This window comes from Chrysochloris asiatica, unplaced genomic scaffold, assembly GCF_000296735.1.
Source record: "Chrysochloris asiatica unplaced genomic scaffold, ChrAsi1.0 scaffold00007, whole genome shotgun sequence".
Classification (NCBI taxonomy): Eukaryota; Metazoa; Chordata; class Mammalia; order Afrosoricida; family Chrysochloridae; genus Chrysochloris; species Chrysochloris asiatica.
Genome location: NW_006408525.1, coordinates 28,101,470 through 28,123,396, shown reverse-complemented (window position 1 = coordinate 28,123,396; position 21,927 = coordinate 28,101,470). Strand labels below are relative to the sequence as shown.

Sequence of the window (21,927 nt, the reverse complement as noted above, 5' to 3'; positions counted from 1 at the left end):
CATGTTAATAAAACTTAGGGGTTTTTTCTGAGTACATACTGATTTGGTGAGGAGCTAAAGAGGTGATTCAGAGATGGAGATAGGCCATTTGAGCCTGGGATTGATCACTGTTGCTATGTGCCATGGAGTCGGTTCCGACTCATAGCGACCCTGTACGGGGTGTCCGAGGCTATAAATCTTTATGGGAGCAGAAAGCCTCATCTTTATCCCATGGAGCAGCTGGTAGTTTCGAACTGCTGACTTTGTGGATCGCAGCCCAATTCGTAACCACTACAGATTGATTATTGATTATTAGTAATCTGACCAGTAACTGAGAATGTAAAGCAGAATAATAGATCTATTCAAGTCATCTAATATTTTATAAGTATAGACTGTGTTGTTGTTGTTAAGTGCTGTCGAGTTGGTTTCGACACATAGTGACCCTTTATAGGGTTTCAAAGGAGCAGCTGGTGAGCTTGAACCACCGACCTTACAGTTCAAACGACTTTGCAGTCTGACACATTAGTTCACAGCACCACACCAGGAGTCTATAGACTGTGGTTGTTGTTGTTGTTAAGTGCCATCAAGTTGGTTCTGACCCATAGTGACCCTGTACAGGACCTGTACAGGGTCTCCGAGGCTGTAAATCTTTATGGGAGCAGAAAGCCTCATCTTTATCCCATGGAGCAGCTGGTAGTTTCGAACTGCTGACCTTGTGGTTCACAGCCCAATTCGTAACCACTATGCTACCAGAGCTCCTTATAGACTGTGGTAGTGGCCTGTAATATTTGGAATAATTGTTAAGTTAGTGGTGTTTATTGTTTCTGAATAAGATGAATCTCTAATTAGTGAGTTATAGTATCAGGTTTGCCTGATTTTCCTTCATCTTGATGGTGATTTTTATATGCATGTATCTAGGTAGGTTTCTGCATCCTTCTTCACTGTTCCTCCTTTTCCAGGGCATATGCTGCCAGCAAAGAATCACATGCCACTTTGGTGTTTCATAATCTCTTGGGTGAGATTGACCAGCAATACAGCCGCTTTCTACAAGAATCAAACGTTCTCTATCAGCACAATCTGCGAAGAATCAAGCAGTTCCTTCAGGTAATATGAGAAACTGAGTAGAAGGAGAATCTGGAGAATGGGGTTTTATGATTCTTTCATGGAAATATTTCTTTTCTCATTTGGTGAAATAATGAGAACAGAATTTATCTTTCCTTGTACTTTAAACCAAGGAGCAGTTATCAGCCCCTTTCTCAAATCTCTGTGTATTCAAGTACTATATACTTGAAAATCCGTAGGTGATATTCACAGGCCAGCTTCTCCTGCCACAGTTGAAGTAACAGCATAATTGTAACTGGGTGCCCTTGGGAAAAGACTCTTACTTTTAACTGTTAAAATTTTGCCAATGATTGGGTATTCCTTGACAAAGTCAGTTGCCCTCCCTATAATACTGGAATAACATACTGTCTGAAGACTCAGACCTGTGTTCCTTTGCCCACAGAGGTAACACAGCTCATTGTTATGTCCCGGTTTCTTCTCCTCTCCCCTTCATCCCCGCAGTGATTTCAGCCAGCCTCTGAGGACTATGTTCTGTTGTTTCATGTGCTAAGTGCTACGTTCCTCAACTTGTGAAAATGAAAATGAAAATGACAATGACGAGGCAGATTCCTGCCTAGGCTGTTGTCTTTAAGTATGGTACAGATCTCCTGATTATACTGCTGCTTTCATTCTCATTCTCTCCCACTTACAGAGCAGATACCTGGAGAAACCAATGGAAATTGCCCGAATTGTGGCCCGATGTCTATGGGAAGAGTCCCGCCTTCTCCAAACTGCCGCCACTGCAGCCCAGGTAAGAAGAGACGACACAAAGCACTGTGGAAGATAGGCCTTTACTCCTTGTGTGTAAAGAAGCATTTGCTTTTTGCATGGGCATTAGGATGCAAACTCTCCTGCAAGGTAGAAATGAGTGCTAATGAGGTATTTTCATGCAATGAAAATAACTAAATATTTTCCTGAGTATATAATACACTTCATTCTATTTTATTTCATTACAATCACTACTGTAACAAATCTCCAGGTATATCTTTTTTTTTTTTCCCCACTTTTTATTGCAAATTGAGTGGAGGTTTACAGAGTAGATCATCTGTTTTACACTCAACAAATGATATACTTCATTAAAATAATTGCGTTCCCCTCCATGTACTATTGTTGTTGTTGTTGAGTACCATTGAGTTGGTTCCAACCCATAGCAACCCTTTATAGGGTTTCTGAGGAGTAGCTGGTGAGCTTGACCTGCCGATCTTGCAGTTCAAACCAATTTTGTGGTCCATTGCATTAACCCACAACACCACAGCAGTACTCCCATGTACTATTAGTTAAGAGTATTTGCTTATATTTATTCTTGTGTTTAGTTTTATTTTAATTTTTATGGGTTAGATTTCTAGGATTGGCTTTGCTAGATCAACCCAAACCAAACCAAACCCACTGCCTCAAGGATAGATGTATTTCTTATTTTAGATAGCTCCAGATGGTTTTTCTCAAAGACTGTAACAGTTCGCATTTCTACCAGAAAGATACTATAACACATGTTTCTTCTTGGGAATCACCTTAGAGATAGAATTATTTACGTTCATATGTTTTCCCTCGTGTGGTTGAGTTTGAGAGTAGCCGCACTGAGCTAGAGATGCAGTTTGCGTAGGGAATAGAAATGTGACACCAAATGGTCCAGTGGGGGACCAGTTTCATGTCATCGTCTCATCATTTGTATTGATCTATCACAGACATGTGAAGTTATTGAAAATACCATGGCTTGGGTCAGGCGCTCCTTAGTCCTCAAGCTGACATCTTTGCTCTTCAACACTTTATAAAGGTCTTGTGCAGCAGCTTTGCCTAATGCAATGCATCATTTGATTTCTTTACTGTTGCATTCATGAGTGTTGATAGTTGATACAAGAAGAATGAAGTCCTTGGTAACTTCAGTCTTTTCTCCATGGGCTCCCAAAAGAACCAGTAGATCCGTTTTGGAAGAAGTGCAGCCAGAGTGCTCCTTGGAGGCCATGATGGCTAAGCTTCGTCTCTCATACTTTGGACATATTGTCAGGAGGGACCAGTCACTGGAGAAGGATATCATGTTTGGTAAGGTGGAGGGTCAGAGAAAAAGAGGAAGACCCCCAACGAGATGGATCGGCCAAGTGCCATCATTGATGGACTCAAGCGTGGGGTTGGCCCAGGATCGGGCAGTATTTCATTCTGCTGTGCATAAGGTCGTTGTGAGTCAGTACCGACTCGATGGCACCTAACAACACCAACATCACAGACATAGATCTATAACATCTGAAGCTCTCTATGTGTCTGTATGTTACATGAGCAGGCTTCAGAAAGGTCATAGAGAGAAGACAGAGCAGGACTGGGCCACATGTTGTTTTGTTCTCAGAAGTTCACATGCGTTAGAGCCAACTCAGTGTCAACAACAACAGTGACAGCTGTGAGGTGCCCTCAAGTTGGTTCCAACTCCTAGTGACCTTTATGCACAACAGAACGAAACACTGCCCTGTCCTGTGCCAACCTCAGTGGTGGCTACGCTTGAGCCCATTGCTGCTGCCACTATGCCAGTCTGTCTCATTAGGAGTCTTCCTCTTTTTCACTGACCCTCCACTTTACCTTCTGACAACCTGTCCAAAGGACAAAAGACAAAGTATCACCATCCTTGCTTCTAAGGTGCTTTCTGCCTCTACTTCTAAGACAGATTTGTTTCATCTTTTAGCAGTTCATCGTATATTTAAGATTCTTCATCAATATCATAATTCAAAGGCATCTGTTCTTCTATGGTCTTCCTTATTCATTGTCCAGCACTCTCATGCTTATGAGGTTATTGAAAATACTGTGGCTTGGGTCAGGTTAACCTACCTTGGTCCTCAAAGTGACATCTTTTAACAGGCCTTTTGCAGCAGTTTTTCCACATGCAATACATTGTTCAATTTGTTGACTGCTGCTTCCAAGGGCATTGATTATGGATCCAAGTAAAATGAAATATTTAACAATGTCAAAAAAAAATTCATGGAGAGGTGGAGCAGCTGAGGACTCTAGATTCATAGAAAGACTGAGAGCCGGTGGCCAGGAAGCAGGCTTGCAGAATGTGCCCTTTAGTGGTGTAAATGATTATATATGCCTGAGTGTTGTTGTTTTTTTAAAAAAGAACAAAAATGAATAGAGAGAAATGCTGTTAACTGATGGTACATGGAGGGGATTATAATCATTGTAATGAAACAAAATATATGCTTTGTTGAATGTAAAACTGATCATCTGCCCTGTAAACTTTCACTCAATTCACAATAAAAACTTAAAAAAAAAGTTCATGGAAAATTTCCATGATCTTTTTAACTCCATTTTCTCACAAATGTTTTGAAGCCCCGAGGGTTAACGCACTGGACGGCCGTTCAAGCTCACCAGCCATTCCTTGGAAAGACCCTATACAAGGTCACTATGAGTCAAAACTGACTTGACAGCATGTAACAACCACAACATATGTTGATAATGGCTGTTGAATCAATTCTGACTCAAAACGATCCTGCATAACAGTAAAATTACCTTATATGTTTCCTAGGCTGTAATCCTTATGGGCACAGGAGAAAGATGAGACTTTCTGCTCCCTCAGAGATTTAGAGCTTTGGAAACCCTATACAGAACCGACTCAACAGTATTTAACAATAGCAACAATGGGTATATGTATGGATGGATTGCACCACAATGAACAGAAAACAAAAATCCTCACACCTGGACCAATAAATAAATAATATCATGATAAATGGAGAAAATATTAAAGTTGTCAAAGACTTCATTTTGCTTGGATCCGTAATCAACACTCTTGGAAACAAGTATTGCATCAGGCAAATTTGCTGTAAAAACCTCTTTAAAGTGTTAAAGAACAAAGATACCAGTTTGAGGTCATGTGACAGTTGGGTAGTGAATAAGGAATTGATACATTTGAGATACGGTGTTGAAGAAGAATATTGAAAGTATTTAGAGTTGCCAGAAGAACAAACAAATCTGTTTTGGAGAAAGTATAGCCAGAATACTCTTTAGAAGCCAGGATGGTGAAACTTCTCTTATACCTTAAATATGTTAACAGGAGGGACCAGTCCCTGGAAAAGGACAGCATGTTGGTAAAGTAGAAGGTTGGTGGAAAAGAGGAAGACCCCCAACAAGATGAACAAGATGGATTAGCACAGTGGCAGCAGCAATGAACTCAAGTGTTAACAACAGTTGTGAGGAGAGTGCAGGACGGGACAGCACCTAACAGCAAAACACTATATATATGCATATATGTATATTATATATAAGATATAACATGATATGGTTTTTTTATTCCTTTCTACACATACACATTTATATATCCTAATGTGTATGCTAGTTATTATGACCCCCAGTTTAGAGGAAGTTTTGGTCTGGGTAAGAAAGAAAAACAACTTTATAATTAAATAAAATATAAAACATTCTAAAAAGGAAGGGAAATTTTAAAATATAATGTTGTTGTTGTTAAGTACCATCTAGTCGATTCCAACCCATAGCGACCCTGTACAGGGTTTCCGAGCCTGTAAATCTTCACAGGAGCAGAAAGTCTCATCTTTCTCCCGTGGAGCAGCTGATAGTTTCAAACTGCTGACCATAAGGTTTGCAGCCCAATTCATAACCACCACACTATCAGAGCTCCTTTTAAAATATATTAGTGATCATGAAACTACATTGAGTAGCCCTGTCATGGCACTGTAGGATAAGCAGTGGACTGTTAACCTTGAGGTCAGTGGTTCAAATCTACCAGTCGCTCCTTGTAAACCCTGTTCAGTGTTGCTAAGAACCAGAATTGAGTTGATGGCATTTAACAACTGCACTATTTTTATATAAATTGTATACCCCCTCACTCCATAACAGTAAGCTGACCCACCCAAATGGTATATAAGAGTTGTGTTGTAGCAAGCTTTCATGGTATAGTTGTTCCATTATTATTTTAACTCTTCCACAGTATATAAGAAGGGGGAAAAATATGTTTACAATAAGTTTCCAGCTTATTTTATGAGTCTGGACTATCCTCATATCAAAAGTGTGAGTCAAGAAAAAGGTTAGGATTTACTACATCTTTTATGTTCAACAAAAGCATGGTTTCTGTTTTAGAAATGCAAGGATGGTTCACCTGGATTTTACTAGTGGTTTTCATTAAATGAATTTACAGAATATCTATTTACAGATTGATCTTCCTAGAAAATCAAAGAGAAATGTAAATAAGAAAACTATCAGAATCAACAGTTGAGAAAAGTGATTATGTAAAATAGCCTATTCTCTTAAGAATCCGTAGTTTTCCTATACAGTAATAGTAATTGCCTGTTTGAAGTTGTCATGAAAGAAAAGATCAGATTCATAGTAGTAAAAATAGATGGTACAATGTGTCTGTATTATTATATGGGGGAGAAAGAGGGTGAGAAGGATATATAGCAAATCATTCAAATAGTTTGTTATAGGAGACTCATTTACTCTCTCTGAGTGGTTTTAATTTCTTTTATTATCCTATAGGCAGGGAAATATTTTATTTTTAAAGACAGAAATGTAGCAGGAAGATAAAAAACACCTGGATCTGAGCAAGCCGGGAAGGCATCCTAGTGAAAAGAGATAGTGATTGAGCCGAGACTTTAGGTGAACTACAAGTGCATGAGGCAGATGGTAAGAAGAAGACATTGTGAAGAACATTTTCTTGGGTGAAGTGTAGAGAACTTAGCACTGGGCTAGGCAGGGCCACATCATGGAGATCTTTTCAGTTAGTTATCCCTTGCAAATGGACCTTGGGAGCTTAGTGTACTACCAGGGCCCTGGGACCAGACTGCCTGCATTTTGAACCTCAGCTCTGACACTGTTGTGTAACTCTCTTCCTCCAAGAGGGATGATGATAGTAGCTCCTTCATAGAATTAATTCATATGTGTAAAATACTTAGAAAAGCACATGACACAGGAATGGGAAATAAATGCTGCTTCTCTCAGCATTACCATCTTTATCATCATCATCATCATCATCATCATCATCATCATCATCATCATCATGACGGTAGGAAGTGGAGACCCAGAAAACTGATATGCTCAGTTGTGGGCTAATAGATACATAGCACTGATAATAGCCACTGTTTGAGACACAGGAGGTAGTGAGATTGGCAAAAGGACAATTATCCATGAGTCACAAGGGTATTCTGTTTTGAAGAACCTTTGTGTGTTTCATGCAGTTGCATAAGATATTTGTAAGTCAGTTTGTGTAGTGGTTCCAACTTAACATTGGGAAATAGATAAGCAGAGGTGTCTCAAAGATATTTTTAATCACATGGAGCAGGGATCAGCACACTCTGCCCATGGCCCCAATCCAGCTCACTGATGGATTGGGACATCAAGTCTTTTTGGAACACAGCTACCTTGTTCATTTATATATTGTCTGCAGCTGCTTTCATGCTGCAATGGCAGAGTTGAGTGTCTGTGACAGAGACTGTAAGGACCACAAAGCCCTAAAATATTTAGCACCAGGTCATTACAGAAAGAGTTTCCCAACCTCTGATATTTAGCTACCAGCTGGATATTAAGGCTTCAACCCAGACTTTACTGTTATTTTCTCTGTTTGCTTCATCTGTCATGTTCTTAAATGTCTGTTACAAGTAAAATAAAGGAGACAGAAGATAAGTAAATGTGACCTGTTCTCATTCTGGTTGGGATTATATGTACACAGACACTCAAAGTGAGAAAAACATAGAGGAGGATGTGAGTAATTTTGTATAAGGAAGTTGAGTAAGATTTCTCAGGAGAGCAAACATTTGAACTGAGTTTGAAGGTGCATGAATTTGGGTTTGTTTGGGTAGAGGAGCGTGGCTAGACTGAGTGATGTGGGGAGGGAGAGGTAAAGTGTGAAAACTTGCTATATGTCGGGGAAGAGTGGGTAGTGTGGGGTAACTACAGCACAAGGAGGGAAGGTTTCGACTGTCAGATTATGTGAAACATCTTTCTGTGGCAGGTTGAGGTGTCTATACCTGGGCACAATGGGCACTGACAGTGGTTTCTATGAGTTCATTATTAACCACATAATTTTTTCCCCTTTTTACTTTAGTAGCAATTGAGAAATAGGCATGGAATACAGATTTACATATCAACTGTATTGTTAGTAAAGCTAGACCAGAAAGCATGGTTTGGACTAGTAACCATTATTGTTGTTGTTAGGTGCCATAGGTCGGTTCCAATTGATAGCAACACTATGCCCAACAGAATGAATGAAGCACCACCCGGTTGTGCACCATCCTCACAGTTGTTACCCTTGAGTCCATTGCTGCTGTACCAAAGTCATCTCATTGAGGGTCTTCCTTTTTTTTTCCTGACCCTTCACTTTACCAGGAATGATGTCCACAGGGACTGATCCTTTAGCATAACATGTCCAAGGTATGAGAATAGGTCTTATCATCCTGGCCTTTATGGAACATTCTGACTGTACTTCTTCCAACACAGATTTGTTTGGAATGCCTGCCCCCTGAGTTGAATCTTGGAGTAGAGAGTTTGGGTCTACAGGGCACCACTTCCCCAGCTGCCCTATGGAGATTCAGAGACCATAAAGTAATAGCTATTGAACACAGAGAACTGGACTCCTAGAACTCATAGAAACTAGGTTCTGTTGCTGCAGGTATGTCCCAGGAAGCCAGGAGTGGAAGGAAGAGGCCCAGTATGTAAGTAAGCTTCTTCTGAGAGATGTAGCCCAGAAGGCCCTGATGTGTTTGTGCACAGAGTTCTCCTCCCAGTCTCTCCAGTCAGATGAGTCACTCCCCCTGTGGGGAGAGTAAGTAGGGTGGGGCCTCTCCAAAGCTTTTAAGATAAGTTTGTGGACTTGGTGAGGGACCCTGAGAAAGAGAGCATGATTACCTTTCAAATTGGCATGTTTGATCTTTTTTTTCAGGGGGTGGTGGTGCTATTTTTAATAGTTTAGAAAACGGGTTGGAAGCGGGAGATTAGAGGCAGACAGATCGACTGTGCGATCTGAATTCAGACAAGGACAATCCAGATGAATTTAAGAAATAGAGGCAGGAGGATTTGGTGACTCAGTTGAAAGTGAGATGAATTTAAGAGATAGAGGCAGGAGGATTTGGTGACTCAGTTGAAAGTGAGGAAGAAATAAGAAATGACTAAGGATTTGGAAAATGGCTAGTTAGTATCTTCTCTAGACTGTTTTCTCTTCCATCAATCAGTATTTCTGCCCTGTGCCAGCACTCACACGCTGTCCCTTAATCACTGCAGTGTTTCTATGTCCCATAAAATATAGAAGGTATCTTACTGCTTTACTTTGGTAAACTTGCCATTTTAAAATATCATGTTATTCAAGGCACCCCCAGAAATAATATCTTTTAATATGCAATTTCATCCCTGGGGGCAGAATGGGTTTTTTGAGTTGTTGGTTCTTTTGTGTAGTGAAGCAAGTGAGGCTTAATGTCTGTCACATATAGAGGAGGCAGAGGGGCTTTGCGTCTTTCAGAGACTGGTTTTGACTATCCTACAGAAATATTTAATTCATATCCAGCATCTTCAGCAATAAATTACTCTGGTGTTTGGGTGAAGGCAAGGACCATGTGGTCTCCCAGTGCAGTACACAGTCTCCATGGCGAGGCTGGAGCCCTAACACCAGTTAAACTATGCGAGAGCTTCCTTGGTACACAGTGACCAGCACCTGGAGTGCACCACCCATGACTTCATGGCCAGGTTCACCGCCTGACCCTGCTGCCCAGCGGGAAGGGGGCAGGTAGAATGAGATGAAGACTGAACAGAGGTGGTTTTCTCCCCATATTTCATGTATTCACCTGCGTTAACTCCCTTTTTGGCAGCAAGGGGGCCAGGCCAACCACCCCACAGCAGCTGTGGTGACGGAGAAGCAGCAGATGCTGGAGCAGCACCTACAGGATGTTCGGAAGAGAGTACAGGTGAGACCAGTCGGAGGCAGGGAGGCTTTGCTCAGGAATAGCGAATAGCGTGTGTAGGTCCTACGTGTGCTCTTCATGGGGTTTTGGCTTTATTTCATTCTCAGGAACTTTCTTTTTCCCTTCTCACTAAGGAAATCTTTTTTACTTCTATTTTTTTGTTGCTGTTCTGTTTTAAACAGGATCTAGAACAGAAAATGAAAGTGGTGGAAAATCTCCAGGATGACTTTGATTTCAACTATAAAACCCTCAAGAGTCAAGGAGGCAAGTAAATATTAGAGACTGTTAAATGTTCGGTAGTGAGCTTGTGTTACTTGTTTGTCTTGACTGTGTGCTTAGACTTTAGAGGAGTTAGGGACTACTCATGCTTCAGGGAGTCTTGTTAAATGGCAAGAGTATTCCCTTAGGCTATGATGTTTTCCCTTCCTCCATAGACATGCAAGATCTAAATGGAAACAACCAATCAGTGACCAGGCAGAAGATGCAGCAACTTGAACAGATGCTGACTGCGCTGGACCAGATGCGAAGAGTAAGAACACTGGCCACCTTCCCCGGAATGTTGATCTCACCTCAGGGTATTGGCATCTCGTAGCAGCACTTGCCTGGTTTCTATTAAGTTCCTTCTTGGAAACTGACTAAACATTGTGGTTAGAGACAGTCTAAGGAAATGTTTTCTGACTTTGTTTTGGTTTCCAATCAGAGCATTGTAAGTGAGTTGGCGGGGCTTTTGTCAGCGATGGAGTATGTGCAGAAAACTCTCACAGACGAAGAGCTAGCTGACTGGAAGAGGAGGCAACAGATTGCTTGCATTGGCGGCCCTCCCAACATTTGCCTAGATCGTCTAGAAAACTGGTAAAAGACGAAAGAGAAAAGTGTTGTTGTTTTTTCCTTCTAGAAAGCTGAGTTTAGTCCTAACTGCAGGCCAAAAGACTGGGGACTTTCACATACTCAAATTTAGTCCAAGAGTTAGAATTTCAGTTTATTTGGACATTTTTTAAAAATGAAAATATATTTGTGTAACTGTTTTAAATATATTTTATTTAACGACTTAAAGTTTTTGTGGCTTAACAGTATTTAACACAGAGGATAATTTTCAAGTTTTAGTTATTTTAATAATCTAAAATGAACCATGAACTTCGTAAATGAAGTTAATAAAGCAAGAAAAAGCCTTCTAAGGTCTAGTCACACAAAGGTGTACTTTGTATTAGCATTTTAATAGCAATCATTCTAGACATCTGTCATTGTACATAAACACACAAAGATACAAATTGGGACTTTTTTACATCCCTGTAACAATAGTTTTTAAATTATTGTTTTCTGTTGAGAATATACACAGCAAAACATGCACCAGTTCCTTAGTGTCTATGTGTATAGTCCCGTAGCAGTGACTGTGTTCAAGTGTGCAACCATTCTCATCCTCCTTTTCTGAGTTGTTCCTCCTCCGTTAACATAAACTCTCTGCCCACTAGGATTCCCATCTAATTTTTAGAGTTGTTGTTGTTGTCAATTTGACCCCACATAGAGAGTTCTTTAAAAAAGTATGATGCTCAAGGCAGACATTTGTTTTTACTAGTTAAGCTAAACTATTACTTGGTTTTATGAAGACTTCAGGGATATTTTTGGTTTAAGATTTGAAGATGATCTCAGAGCAATAGTTTCAGGATTCCTTCCATTCTTCATAACTATAGAAACTCTGAAGTTCCTGAGAATATGAAATTCTGCTCTGTATTTCCCTTCTTTTGATCAGGATGCTGCTCTAGAATCTTTGATCTCTGTGTTCAGTAATGGTGGTTGGTCACTATGTGTTTCTGGTCTCATGGCAAAGGAGGCAGTTTTTCATAAGGCATTTAGCCACGTTGTCCAGTTCCTCCTCCTATTCCTGAGTCGCCTTCTTCCTCTGTTGCTCAGTGCCATTAGAGACCAATGGTTGTGCCTTGGATGGATGGCTATGTGCAAGCTTTTAAGGCTGTAGGCACCATGCAACAAATTGTGAGGTAGAACAGAGCACTAAACATACTAGGTCCCATAAACCTCCAAACCAAGGAATCAAGCAGTCCCATGAGGTTAGGCTGTACATAACAATGTGTTATATACTCTTTGATAATCTCATCTTAATATAATTTGTCATTAATCCAACCAGTTTTTATTGAGCACCCTTGGCATACCTCTTGTACAACTGAAACTAGAAAAAGAACAGGGTATGAAGGGGAACCCAGATACATGGATCAATACTTTGAAAATTTAGGATACCTCCACATGAAAATGCCTTTTTCTTTCATATCCTCACTGATGATGCTGCTGGTGTTGTTAAAATGCCAGCAAGTCGGTTTCGACTCACAGTGACCCGGTATAGGTTTTCCAAGGAACAGCTGGTGAGCTTAAACTATTGCCCTTGCGATTCAAGTTGACCTTGAGTCCAGTGCTTATCCTAAGGCGCCACACCAGGACCAATTCTAAGCTTTATCAATTTATTGGAAACATTTAAAAATGTCTCCTGATGAGGAAACAAAAAAGTTTAAATTCTGGGAACGGGAGGATATAAGTGCTAAAAGGGAGGCAGGAAACTAAGAAATCCTTGCAGGTGTCCTCTTCTTCTCCTGTGCCTCTTTTCTTTGAGGTCTTTTACTTTTGTTGCTATAGCGCTGTGGGATAATGCACCGGACCGCAGGTCACTTTGAATTGCAAGGTCATCGGATCAAATTCATTAGCCAATTCTCAGAAACCCTATACAGGGTTGCTATGTGTCGGAACCAACTTGATGGCACTTAACAACAATAACTACTAGTGTAGGCCACCAAAGAGACACTAATATTCTCTTTTCTTAGAAATCAGTTTGATTAGTCTTTGTCTCCCTGTCTGTTCCCTTTTACTAAATGCTTGTAATTGATATTTTGGAATGTAATTTCATGTCCATTGAAGGTTAACATTGAAAGGACTTGTGGAGATCATGCAGTTCAACCCCTTCTCTTTATATAAGGGGACATGAAAGCCTATGGTGGTGAAGGGACCTGACCAGACTTGCACAAATAGTGAGTGGCAGAGCTAGCTCAAACACGATCTTCTACATTTACCTAGTCTTCCCATTTTGGTACATGGACAAGTTGGGTTGAGGAAATAGAATGCCAAACTTCACATTTCATGTTCTCCGTATCTGGGTTCAGGTGCTTATTACTTTCCAGTGATAACTCCATTCTTGCCTCCTAGTATGAGAAGTTTTGACACTTCCTCTCAGCCTGGCCTCTTCCTAGAAATTAAAAATTTTAGAAAGGGGTTGTAAAAGGACAAGTGGCACTGTAGGATAAGCATTGGACTGCTAACCACAATGTTGGCAGTTTAAACCCACCAGCTACACTCTTGGAAACCCTGTACAGGGTCGCTATGAGTCGAAACTGACTTGTTGGCTCTTAACAACAAACAACATAACCTATGGCGCTATAAGATAAGCATTGGACTTCTAAACACAAGTGGTTCAAACCCACCAGCCACTCCTTGGAAACCCTATACAAAGTCACTATGAGTCAGAACACTAAACAACAACAACGTACTTACTGTATTACCTTCTCCAGCTCATCTGCTACATTAACTAGTAACTCTCTCATTTTATTGGCAGGATAACATCGTTAGCAGAATCTCAACTTCAAACCCGCCAACAAATTAAGAAGTTGGAGGAATTGCAGCAAAAAGTTTCCTATAAAGGGGATCCCATTGTACAGCACCGGCCTATGCTCGAGGAGAGAATTGTAGAGTTATTTAGAAACTTAATGAAAAGGTAACTTAGCATCCTTGTCTTTTTCCCTGTCTTCTTCCCGCCTTACCTTACCCTCCCTGCCAAAAAAAATAGCCCTGAAATGAGACTGAGAATCCAACTCTTCCAAGAACAGGACAAAGACCGTCCTCCACAACCGTGTATGACCTGCTGTCCTTCTCGTTCCCTTGCAGTGCCTTTGTGGTTGAGCGGCAGCCCTGCATGCCCATGCATCCTGACCGGCCCTTGGTCATCAAGACTGGTGTCCAGTTTACTACTAAAGTCAGGTGGGTGGCTGCACTACATTTCTGGTAGATATTTTACACAGGAGCCCTCTTAGGGCAGGGGCAGAGTTGGTGGCTAGGGTTGGGGGATTTTTTTAGGTCTCACAGGCCTAGCATTTTGTTGACTTAATAAGATTTGATTCTGATGTCAAAAACTAAAGAATGGTAATCATTTTGAGGTTACCTGAGCATATTGTTTGTTCTTCTGCATTTTATTTGTTACTGTTTAGCTTTTTATTGTGAATTAAGCAAAAGTTTCAAAGCAGATCATCATTTTATATTCAACAAATCATCCATTTGGTTTCATCTCAGTGATTACAATCCACTCAATGTAACATCACTTATTTCACTTCTCCTTGTGTTTCCTGTTTCCATTTCTCCTCCTTTTCCAACGATTCTGAAGTTTTTCCTTGAGTAGCTGCTTCCCTTTTGATCGTGAATAGTTGACCATTCTCTGGTTTGTGTACCTCACTAGTGATGTTGTCCTACCTATGTTTTGCTTGGCTGGAAATTGAGCCATGGGGTTGAGTTCAGTTCCAGACCTGAAGGGTGACCAATGGCCCGTAGTCTAAGGGTTCTATCATTTCCTGTCTCACCAGTAAGCCTGGTCATTTTTGTAATTTTGAGTTTTGTTCCACATTTTCTCCTACTTTTTCCAGGACCTTTGACCGTGATCCCTTTCAGAGCAGTTGATAGGGGTATCTGGGCACCAATCATCTAGTTCTTCTGGTCTCAAGGTGATTGAGACTGATGTTCACATGGTCTATTAGTTGTAATAATTGTTTTGAGTTGTCTAATTTTTATCACTCTTCTTTCCTTTGAACTGGGAGAGAACAATAGTTGCATCTAAAATGACCATTCATGAACTTTTAAGATCCTAGTTGATACTCACCAAATAGGATGTAAAGTATGCTCTTTGTGGACTGTGTTATGCCAGTTGACCATGGTATCTTCCGAGACGGTGTGGTCCGAGTCCCCAGACCCAGTGACTCATTCCCTCAGGATATTTGGCAACATGTCTGCCCTCTAGCCAGTGAATTGTTCCTGCTTCCCTTCCACCCCTGGTAATAATCAAAGAATGTTTCTTTGAGTGTGAATATCTTTTCTTGATTTTTGATAATAGTGATCTCATGAAATATTTGTTTGTGTGATCAACTGATTTCACTCAGCATAACAGCCTCCAGGTTCATCCATGTTATGAGGTGGTGTTTTTTGTGATGCTGCTGGTTTCTCTGTTCCATGTAATTTTCTGAGCAGAGTTCATTACGTTTGTTGTTTATTATGTTCTTCGTTTTTATTTTGATGAGAAAGTTCATTAATTTTCCTTGAGGTTGCCCTGTAGTTTATTAATTTCTTTTCAAGTTTAAAATAATCTGTTCTGTCTTGAAATTTACTTGATTTCCTCTCCATTCAGAAGTTCTGTAACTACACTATTCCCTCTTTTAACTTTATAGTTGTCTTCATTATAAATTGTTATCTCTCGTTCCCTATTTTCAGTCTTGTAGTTTTGTTTTACATTGAATGCTTCTATATCTGGGTTGACTTGTAGGTGGCGGTGTCATGCATGTTACTCTCAGACTGTTGTCTGTTGTTGGTTCTGTGTCCAAAGAATGCTCTTTAGTATTTTTTGTAAAGTTGGACTGATTTTTACAAATTAATGTCAGTTTATATGGAAATGTCATAATTTTGATGTCATATTTGATAGGCATTTTTTCCCCCAAAAGTTTAATATTTACCATCCTATTTCCTTCTTGCCTGCATGGTTTCTTCTGAAAAATTGGATCTTTGTTTTATTGGTTCTCCTTTGTAGGTAATTTTTTGGGTTGTGTTTTACAAGCTGCTCTCAGGAGCCTTTCCTTGTCTTTGGTTCTGGGAAGTTTGATTTTAATATGTTTTGGTGTTCTTCTGGGGGTTTATCTTCTTTGGAGTTCATTCAGCTTCTTGAATGCTTAGCTTCTTGTCTTTCATGATGTTAGGGAAGTTTTCTTCTAGCAACTCTTTGACAATTTTCCGTTTTTTTGTGTGTGTGTGTGCGTGTAAGCGTACATATGTCTTCCTGTTCTGAAATTTCAGTCACTCATAAGTAGCTCTTGCCCAGTGTGTGGGGCTGCAGGGGTTACAACTGTGGCTGGCTGTATGGAAACAGATGCTGTCTCCCATCAGGTAATGCAAGAAGAAACACACACATATATTAGCAAACAAAGGCAACAACAAAAAAAGGGAGAATAAAAGAGATTTAAAAAAACAGGTTGTTGTTGTTGTTGTTAATAACATGCCGTGGAGTCGGTTCCAACCCATAGCGACCCTGTACAGGGTTTCCAAGGCTGTAAATCTTTACAAGAGTAGAAAGCCTCATCTTTCTCCCACGGAGCAGCTGGTAGTTTCGAACTGTTGACCTCAAGGTTCACAGCCTGATTCGTAACCAGGTTAGCAGCAAGAAAAAAAGAAAAAGAAAAAAAATGGAAAGGAAAATAAAACTAGAAAAGAGAAAATAAAGGGATAAAACGTAATAAAACTATTGACAGAGAAGAAAAAAAACAACATGATAGTAAAGAGAAATCAAGAGGGAAAAGAAAGAGAAGAAGGGGAGGGGAGAGGAAAAGAAACAAGGAAAAAAGGAGAGCAGAGAAAGAAAAGATAACCAAAGAAAAGCAGAGAGAAGAAAAAGGAGAAAGGAAAAAACAAGGGCAGTGCCCAGACCCAGAGTGGAGGGCAGGTTACTTGGTATGGGTTGGCACCCTCTGAAATGTGAGGGGAAGGGGGAGAAGATAGCATGCCTGGCCCTAGATGGAATTCCTGTAAGCTTAGGTGGTGTCTATAGCCAGGGCATCTAATCCAATAGTAGTTCATGCAGGCCCTAACAGTGACTGAGGTCAGGGCCTTTGTTTCCAGAAGGAACTCCTTCAGGCCCAAAGGATAGCTGGGAGCAGGGTGGTTGGTGATGAGAGTCCTGTGGTCCAGGGACTGGTTCTGCTCATTTTGCTTATCTGAAGAGGTAACCGAATTCATGTGACAATGGGGTGGTTCACCCAGTGCTCAGCTTACAATGGCAGAGCAGGGAGTGTGCAGGGGGTGGGTAAGAGTGAGGGATGGCCACACCTCTGGTCACCAGGAGAGTGTAGGCAACAGGGAAGAATTATACCTTCTTGTCTCTAGCCACCAGTGTGTGTCTGTTCAGTCAGTTTGTCGTGACTGAATGCTGTTGGCAAAAGTTCAGGATGGCTGCATTGAGTCAGGCCGGTTGGCGCTCACCCGTCTGTCTCTTATCGCTGCCTGTGTTTCGCTTCTTCTCCTAGTCAGTATTCAATCCACTTCTCTAACCTTTCCTCTGAAGCTTAGGATTTCAGGATAATCATCTGTTTCATTTGGTCCGTTGTGTTTTTGTTGTGTAGCACTGTCAGATAAGCATTGGACTGCTAACTGGTAATCGCAAGCAGTTCAAACCCACCAGCTGCGTTTGGAAACCCTAAACAGGTTTGCTTTGAGTCGGAAATGATTCCATTGTTCACAACAATAATCTTTGTTGTAGAGGGTCTGTAGATGTCTGCCTGGTCACACCATCTTGCTGGAATTCGTTTTTATGACTCTTAACCTAGAGACTGGAGTTCTGGTGTGGCATTGTGGGTCAAAGTTGGTTTGAACCATGAGTTCAGTGGTTCAGTCTCACCAGCTGCTCCTCAGAAACCCTATACAGGGTCGCTGTGAGTTGGAACTGACTCGACGGCTCTTAACAACAACACAGTAACCTAGTGTCTAGAGTCCTGGTGCGGTGCTGTAGGATAAGCACTCAACCACAAGGTCAGTTTGAACCACCAGGTCAGCAGTTCAATCTCACCAGTTGCTCCTCGGAAACCCTATATAGGGTTGCTGTGAGTCAGAACCGATGCAATTGCACCCAACAACAACAATAACAAAACGGAAGTGCAAAATCATTTCTGTTCATTGAAACTACTTTCCTTGAGGTTGGAAGGGAAAGGTAAGATGTCTTAATATAGAACCTAAGAAGTCATATAAATGACAAAGTCGAGTTATTTTCACACTCGTGTCACAGAAAGTAATGCTGGGGTTTTGCCATACTACAGTGAAATTTACCTCTTCAGAAACTTAATGTGATGTTGGGTTTCAGTTTAATAAAGAGAATATCAGAGCTGCAGAATATGCATTCCTATAATATTTTTCTTGAAATTCCTTTTATTGTTTTTTTTATGACTTTCCCATAACTTTGTCCAAGTTCTCAATTTTGGTGTTTTTATTCCCCCAGTACTTTCAGGCCTAGAAGGGTGATGCTCAGTTTAAGATTGAAGGAGCAATTTGGGATTGTGATTTATTTACCTCATGGAAATGAAATTGTGCATTCTGAATGTCTTCAAGGCTAAGTGATTAATTTTTTCTTTACTTTTTTCCCTTTGTTTTTTAACAGGTTGTTGGTCAAATTCCCTGAGTTAAATTATCAGCTTAAAATTAAAGTGTGCATTGACAAGTAAGTACTCCCAGCCTTAGCTCTTTTTTTTTCCCCCCAAATAAAGGGCAGAGAAATGAGTGCCTTGACGGATATGATTTGAATTTAGGGATGTTATCTGCATTTAGAGATCTTCATTTTGTGAACAGAGCTTTCCAAAAGCTTCGCAGTGCATCTTCATTTACGTGCCTGAACAAAACCACAAACTCTGGTGCTAAGATATAAGTTGAGATTGCTATTGTGACCTTCTGTCCTTTTTCTCTATTTAGCTTTTTACTTATGAATGTAATTTATGCACATTATATAAGATTGAGAATATAAGGAAAAGGTAGATGGTTTTTTTCCCTACACATCACTAACCACAAGACCATCAGAATTAGCATTCGTTATTCTATTTTCTTAAATGATATGCATGCTTTTTTGCTAATTTTATAGGTCAGGTTAGCAAAATGTTACCTTTTATAGGTTGGGTTGTAGATAAACACTGGACTACTAACTGTAAGGTTGGTGGTTCTGTTCCTTAGAAACTCAATACAGGGACGTGTTGGTTGGAACCTCCTTGAAGGCACTTAACAACAGCGTAGGTGGGGTTGGTAGGTTAGTGCTGTATGTAGTACATTTGTGTTTCCCAAAGCACAGTGCTTGCAATTTGGTAACTGCCCTTGAAGTACTTCCTGGTGGCCCCTGGTTATGACTTGGTCACACTTTCCGTTTGGTCACACTTTCCATTGATTATTAATAATATAGTTGAAATTATATAATACAGACTCCCATAAACCTGTATGTAATTAATGTTTGATTTTTGTTATTTTTGTGGGGTTTTTTTGTGGTGATGTTTAATTATTTTTCCATAACTTTACAGCTCTTAATTTTAATATTAACTTTTCATTGTAATTATGAAACACATCCAAGGAATAGTCTTGTCCTTTCTACTTTTGACTAGAATTTTTATTTTATTTAAGGAACTAAAGTAACAGTTTTTTTTATAGGTAACAGCTAATTTTATAGTAACATGAATATAGCTCAGCATTCATGTTATTTATACTATCAAAGTGGTGTAAAAGGAATTAGATAAATCATGCTATAGCCATAAAATGGAATATTATGTAGCAATTTAAAATTATGAGCCATGTTGACACTGTAGGATAAAGCACTGGACTGCTAACCACTAGACTGGCAGTTCAAATCCACCAGATACTCCATGGTAGAAAAATTTACAGTCCTGGAAACCCTATATAAGTCGTATGAGTCAGAATCAACTCAGAATATATATATATATTTTGTTGTTGTTGTTGTTGTTGTTGTTGTTATGTGCCATGGAGTCAGTTCTGACTCATAGTTGAACCCTTAATAGGGTTTCCAAGGCTGTAAATAAATCTTTACCAGAGCAGAAAGCCTCATCTTTCTCCCAAGGAACAGCTGGTAGTTTTGAACTGCTGATGTTGCAGCTCGCAGCCTGATTCATAACCACTACGCTACCAGAGCTCCATATATATATATATATATGAGGGAGAAGCTTACTGTGGAGGAAAGAGCCTACAATTGCATGTCCCCAGTAGAAAAGACTGTGCATTCTATCAGGAGCAGGCCACACCCCCAAAGAAGCATCCCTTTAATTGATTGGCTAGTCATAGCTGCTCATCAGAGTTAACTGTCTATGCCTGTATTAGGATCCATCACCATGGGAATAAACAGATCCCAACTGCCAAACTTCTAGAAATCCTGGCCTAGTCAAGTTGACACAAAACCCTAACCATTACAGTGGGTGTGGGGGTTTTGGTGTATATATGTAGTGGCATGGAAAAGTATTTATGGTAAATGATAAGTTGAAAAATGGCTATAACTCAGCATGACTTATTTCTATTAAAAATGAAGTTGAAAATTATATTCATGTGTATAGTCATAGAAAAGAGGCTAGTAGTCTGTATGTTAACATTGATTCTTTTTGGGATTGAGATTATGATAATGAATGTGCTTTTGTTACGGATCCTTTTTTAGTTCTGACTTTTTATGATGTACATATATTAATTTTAAGGTCAAGATTTAAAAAATAGATTATAATTTTAAAAACTAATTAAAATAATAGCTATGGTTACATTTTTTAAAAATGATAAAACTTGTCACAATAGTTGTAAATCAGTCTTTGTCAGAACATTCCAAGAGTTCAGGAGTTCAAATGAACTGGCAGTGAAGGTTTTTGTTTTTAACTTTTTTGAAGTGTAGCATACTTACAAGTCAAATATTTCATGTCTGTTGTTCTCCTGTTTCTAATCTGTTCTCTCTACCAGTTAGTGCTCAGCATTCATGCTGTTTAAGGTCTTAAGGGAAAGGCCTCTGGAGTGGCGCTGTAGGACAATCACTAGACTGGTAACTGCAAGGTCAGCAAATCAAACCTACCAGCACCTCTCAGAAACCCTATACAGGGTCGCTATTAGTCAGAACTGACTCACTGGTACAACAACTACCATGGTTGTGTCTTCAGTTGAAAGGAGAAGCAGAAAAAAAAGGAGAAAATGTCTGGATAGCTTGCAGTAGTCTCTTAATAGATTTCTAAACTCTCTGTTTTATGGTGTTTTTCTCTGTTTGGGGGACAGCTTCGTAACATTAAGGATTCATTTCGTTTCTTAGTTCTGTTACGACAACTTATTTTTTAATCCATCAGGCCCATGTTGTCCATGTGAATATTTTTAAGCATAGTTAAAGCATAAATTTGTTAATACCAAAGAATCCATGTACTTGAAAATATAAAGGAAATTTTAATCTTAAGTGCTTTTGTATTGAAAACGAGAAAAAAATATTCAGCGGGAGAGTCTGGAAAAACACAATAAACCTAAGGAAAGTGTGAAGAAAGAACTTGTGAAGATCCAAATATAAAAGTGAATTCTAACACATAAAAATAGTGTCTTAGTCTTACTTATAAATTATAGCATTGATAAATTTAGAAACTTAGACTAGCGAACTAGACCTCAGGCAAGGGTACTGAAGAAAACAAATATACAGAAAATTATAATGAAAAGATATATTCAGATATAATATATACAAAGAAAATTATCATAGTACAATATAGCAACTTGTAAATCTTGATGAAATGGGTATTTCTTTAGAAAAATACATTTTCTAAAATTGATGGATTGCTTCCCTATTAATTCTAACAGACTACCATTACCACAAGGAGCTCTGGTAGTGTAGTGGTTACAAATCGGACTGCTAACCTCAAGATTGGCAGTTTGCAACTACCAGTGGTTCCGCGGAAAAAAGATGAGGCGGTCTGTTCCTGTAAAGATTTACAGCCTTGGAAACCCTGTGTAGGGTCACTATGAGTCGGAACCGACTCCACGGTATATAACAACAAACATTACCACATGGACAAACTTTTATACATATAGCTGTTTTAAAAATAAACTTGAAAACATAAGTTAATCTCACTTGTAATATAGAGATAAAGGTCCTAAATAAGAGTTCTGCAACCATAGTGCTGGTGGT

The 21,927-nt window shown here is 39.7% G+C and overlaps 1 protein-coding gene across 4 annotated transcripts in view; it reads left to right on the top strand.

Annotated features, from left to right (window-relative positions):
• Positions 1-21,927, top strand: part of STAT3 (signal transducer and activator of transcription 3 (acute-phase response factor)) — an 81,913-nt gene that overhangs the window by 43,241 nt on the left and 16,745 nt on the right. For all 4 annotated transcript variants that reach the window (XM_006832662.1, XM_006832661.1, XM_006832663.1 and 1 more), the window contains 9 exons: positions 939-1,083; positions 1,733-1,831; positions 9,864-9,959; positions 10,139-10,220; positions 10,391-10,485; positions 10,657-10,808; positions 13,567-13,725; positions 13,896-13,988; positions 18,406-18,465. In XM_006832662.1, coding sequence (XP_006832725.1) covers positions 939-1,083; positions 1,733-1,831; positions 9,864-9,959; positions 10,139-10,220; positions 10,391-10,485; positions 10,657-10,808; positions 13,567-13,725; positions 13,896-13,988; positions 18,406-18,465 — 981 coding nt within the window. The remainder of the gene's footprint in view (positions 1-938; positions 1,084-1,732; positions 1,832-9,863; positions 9,960-10,138; positions 10,221-10,390; positions 10,486-10,656; positions 10,809-13,566; positions 13,726-13,895; positions 13,989-18,405; positions 18,466-21,927) is intronic.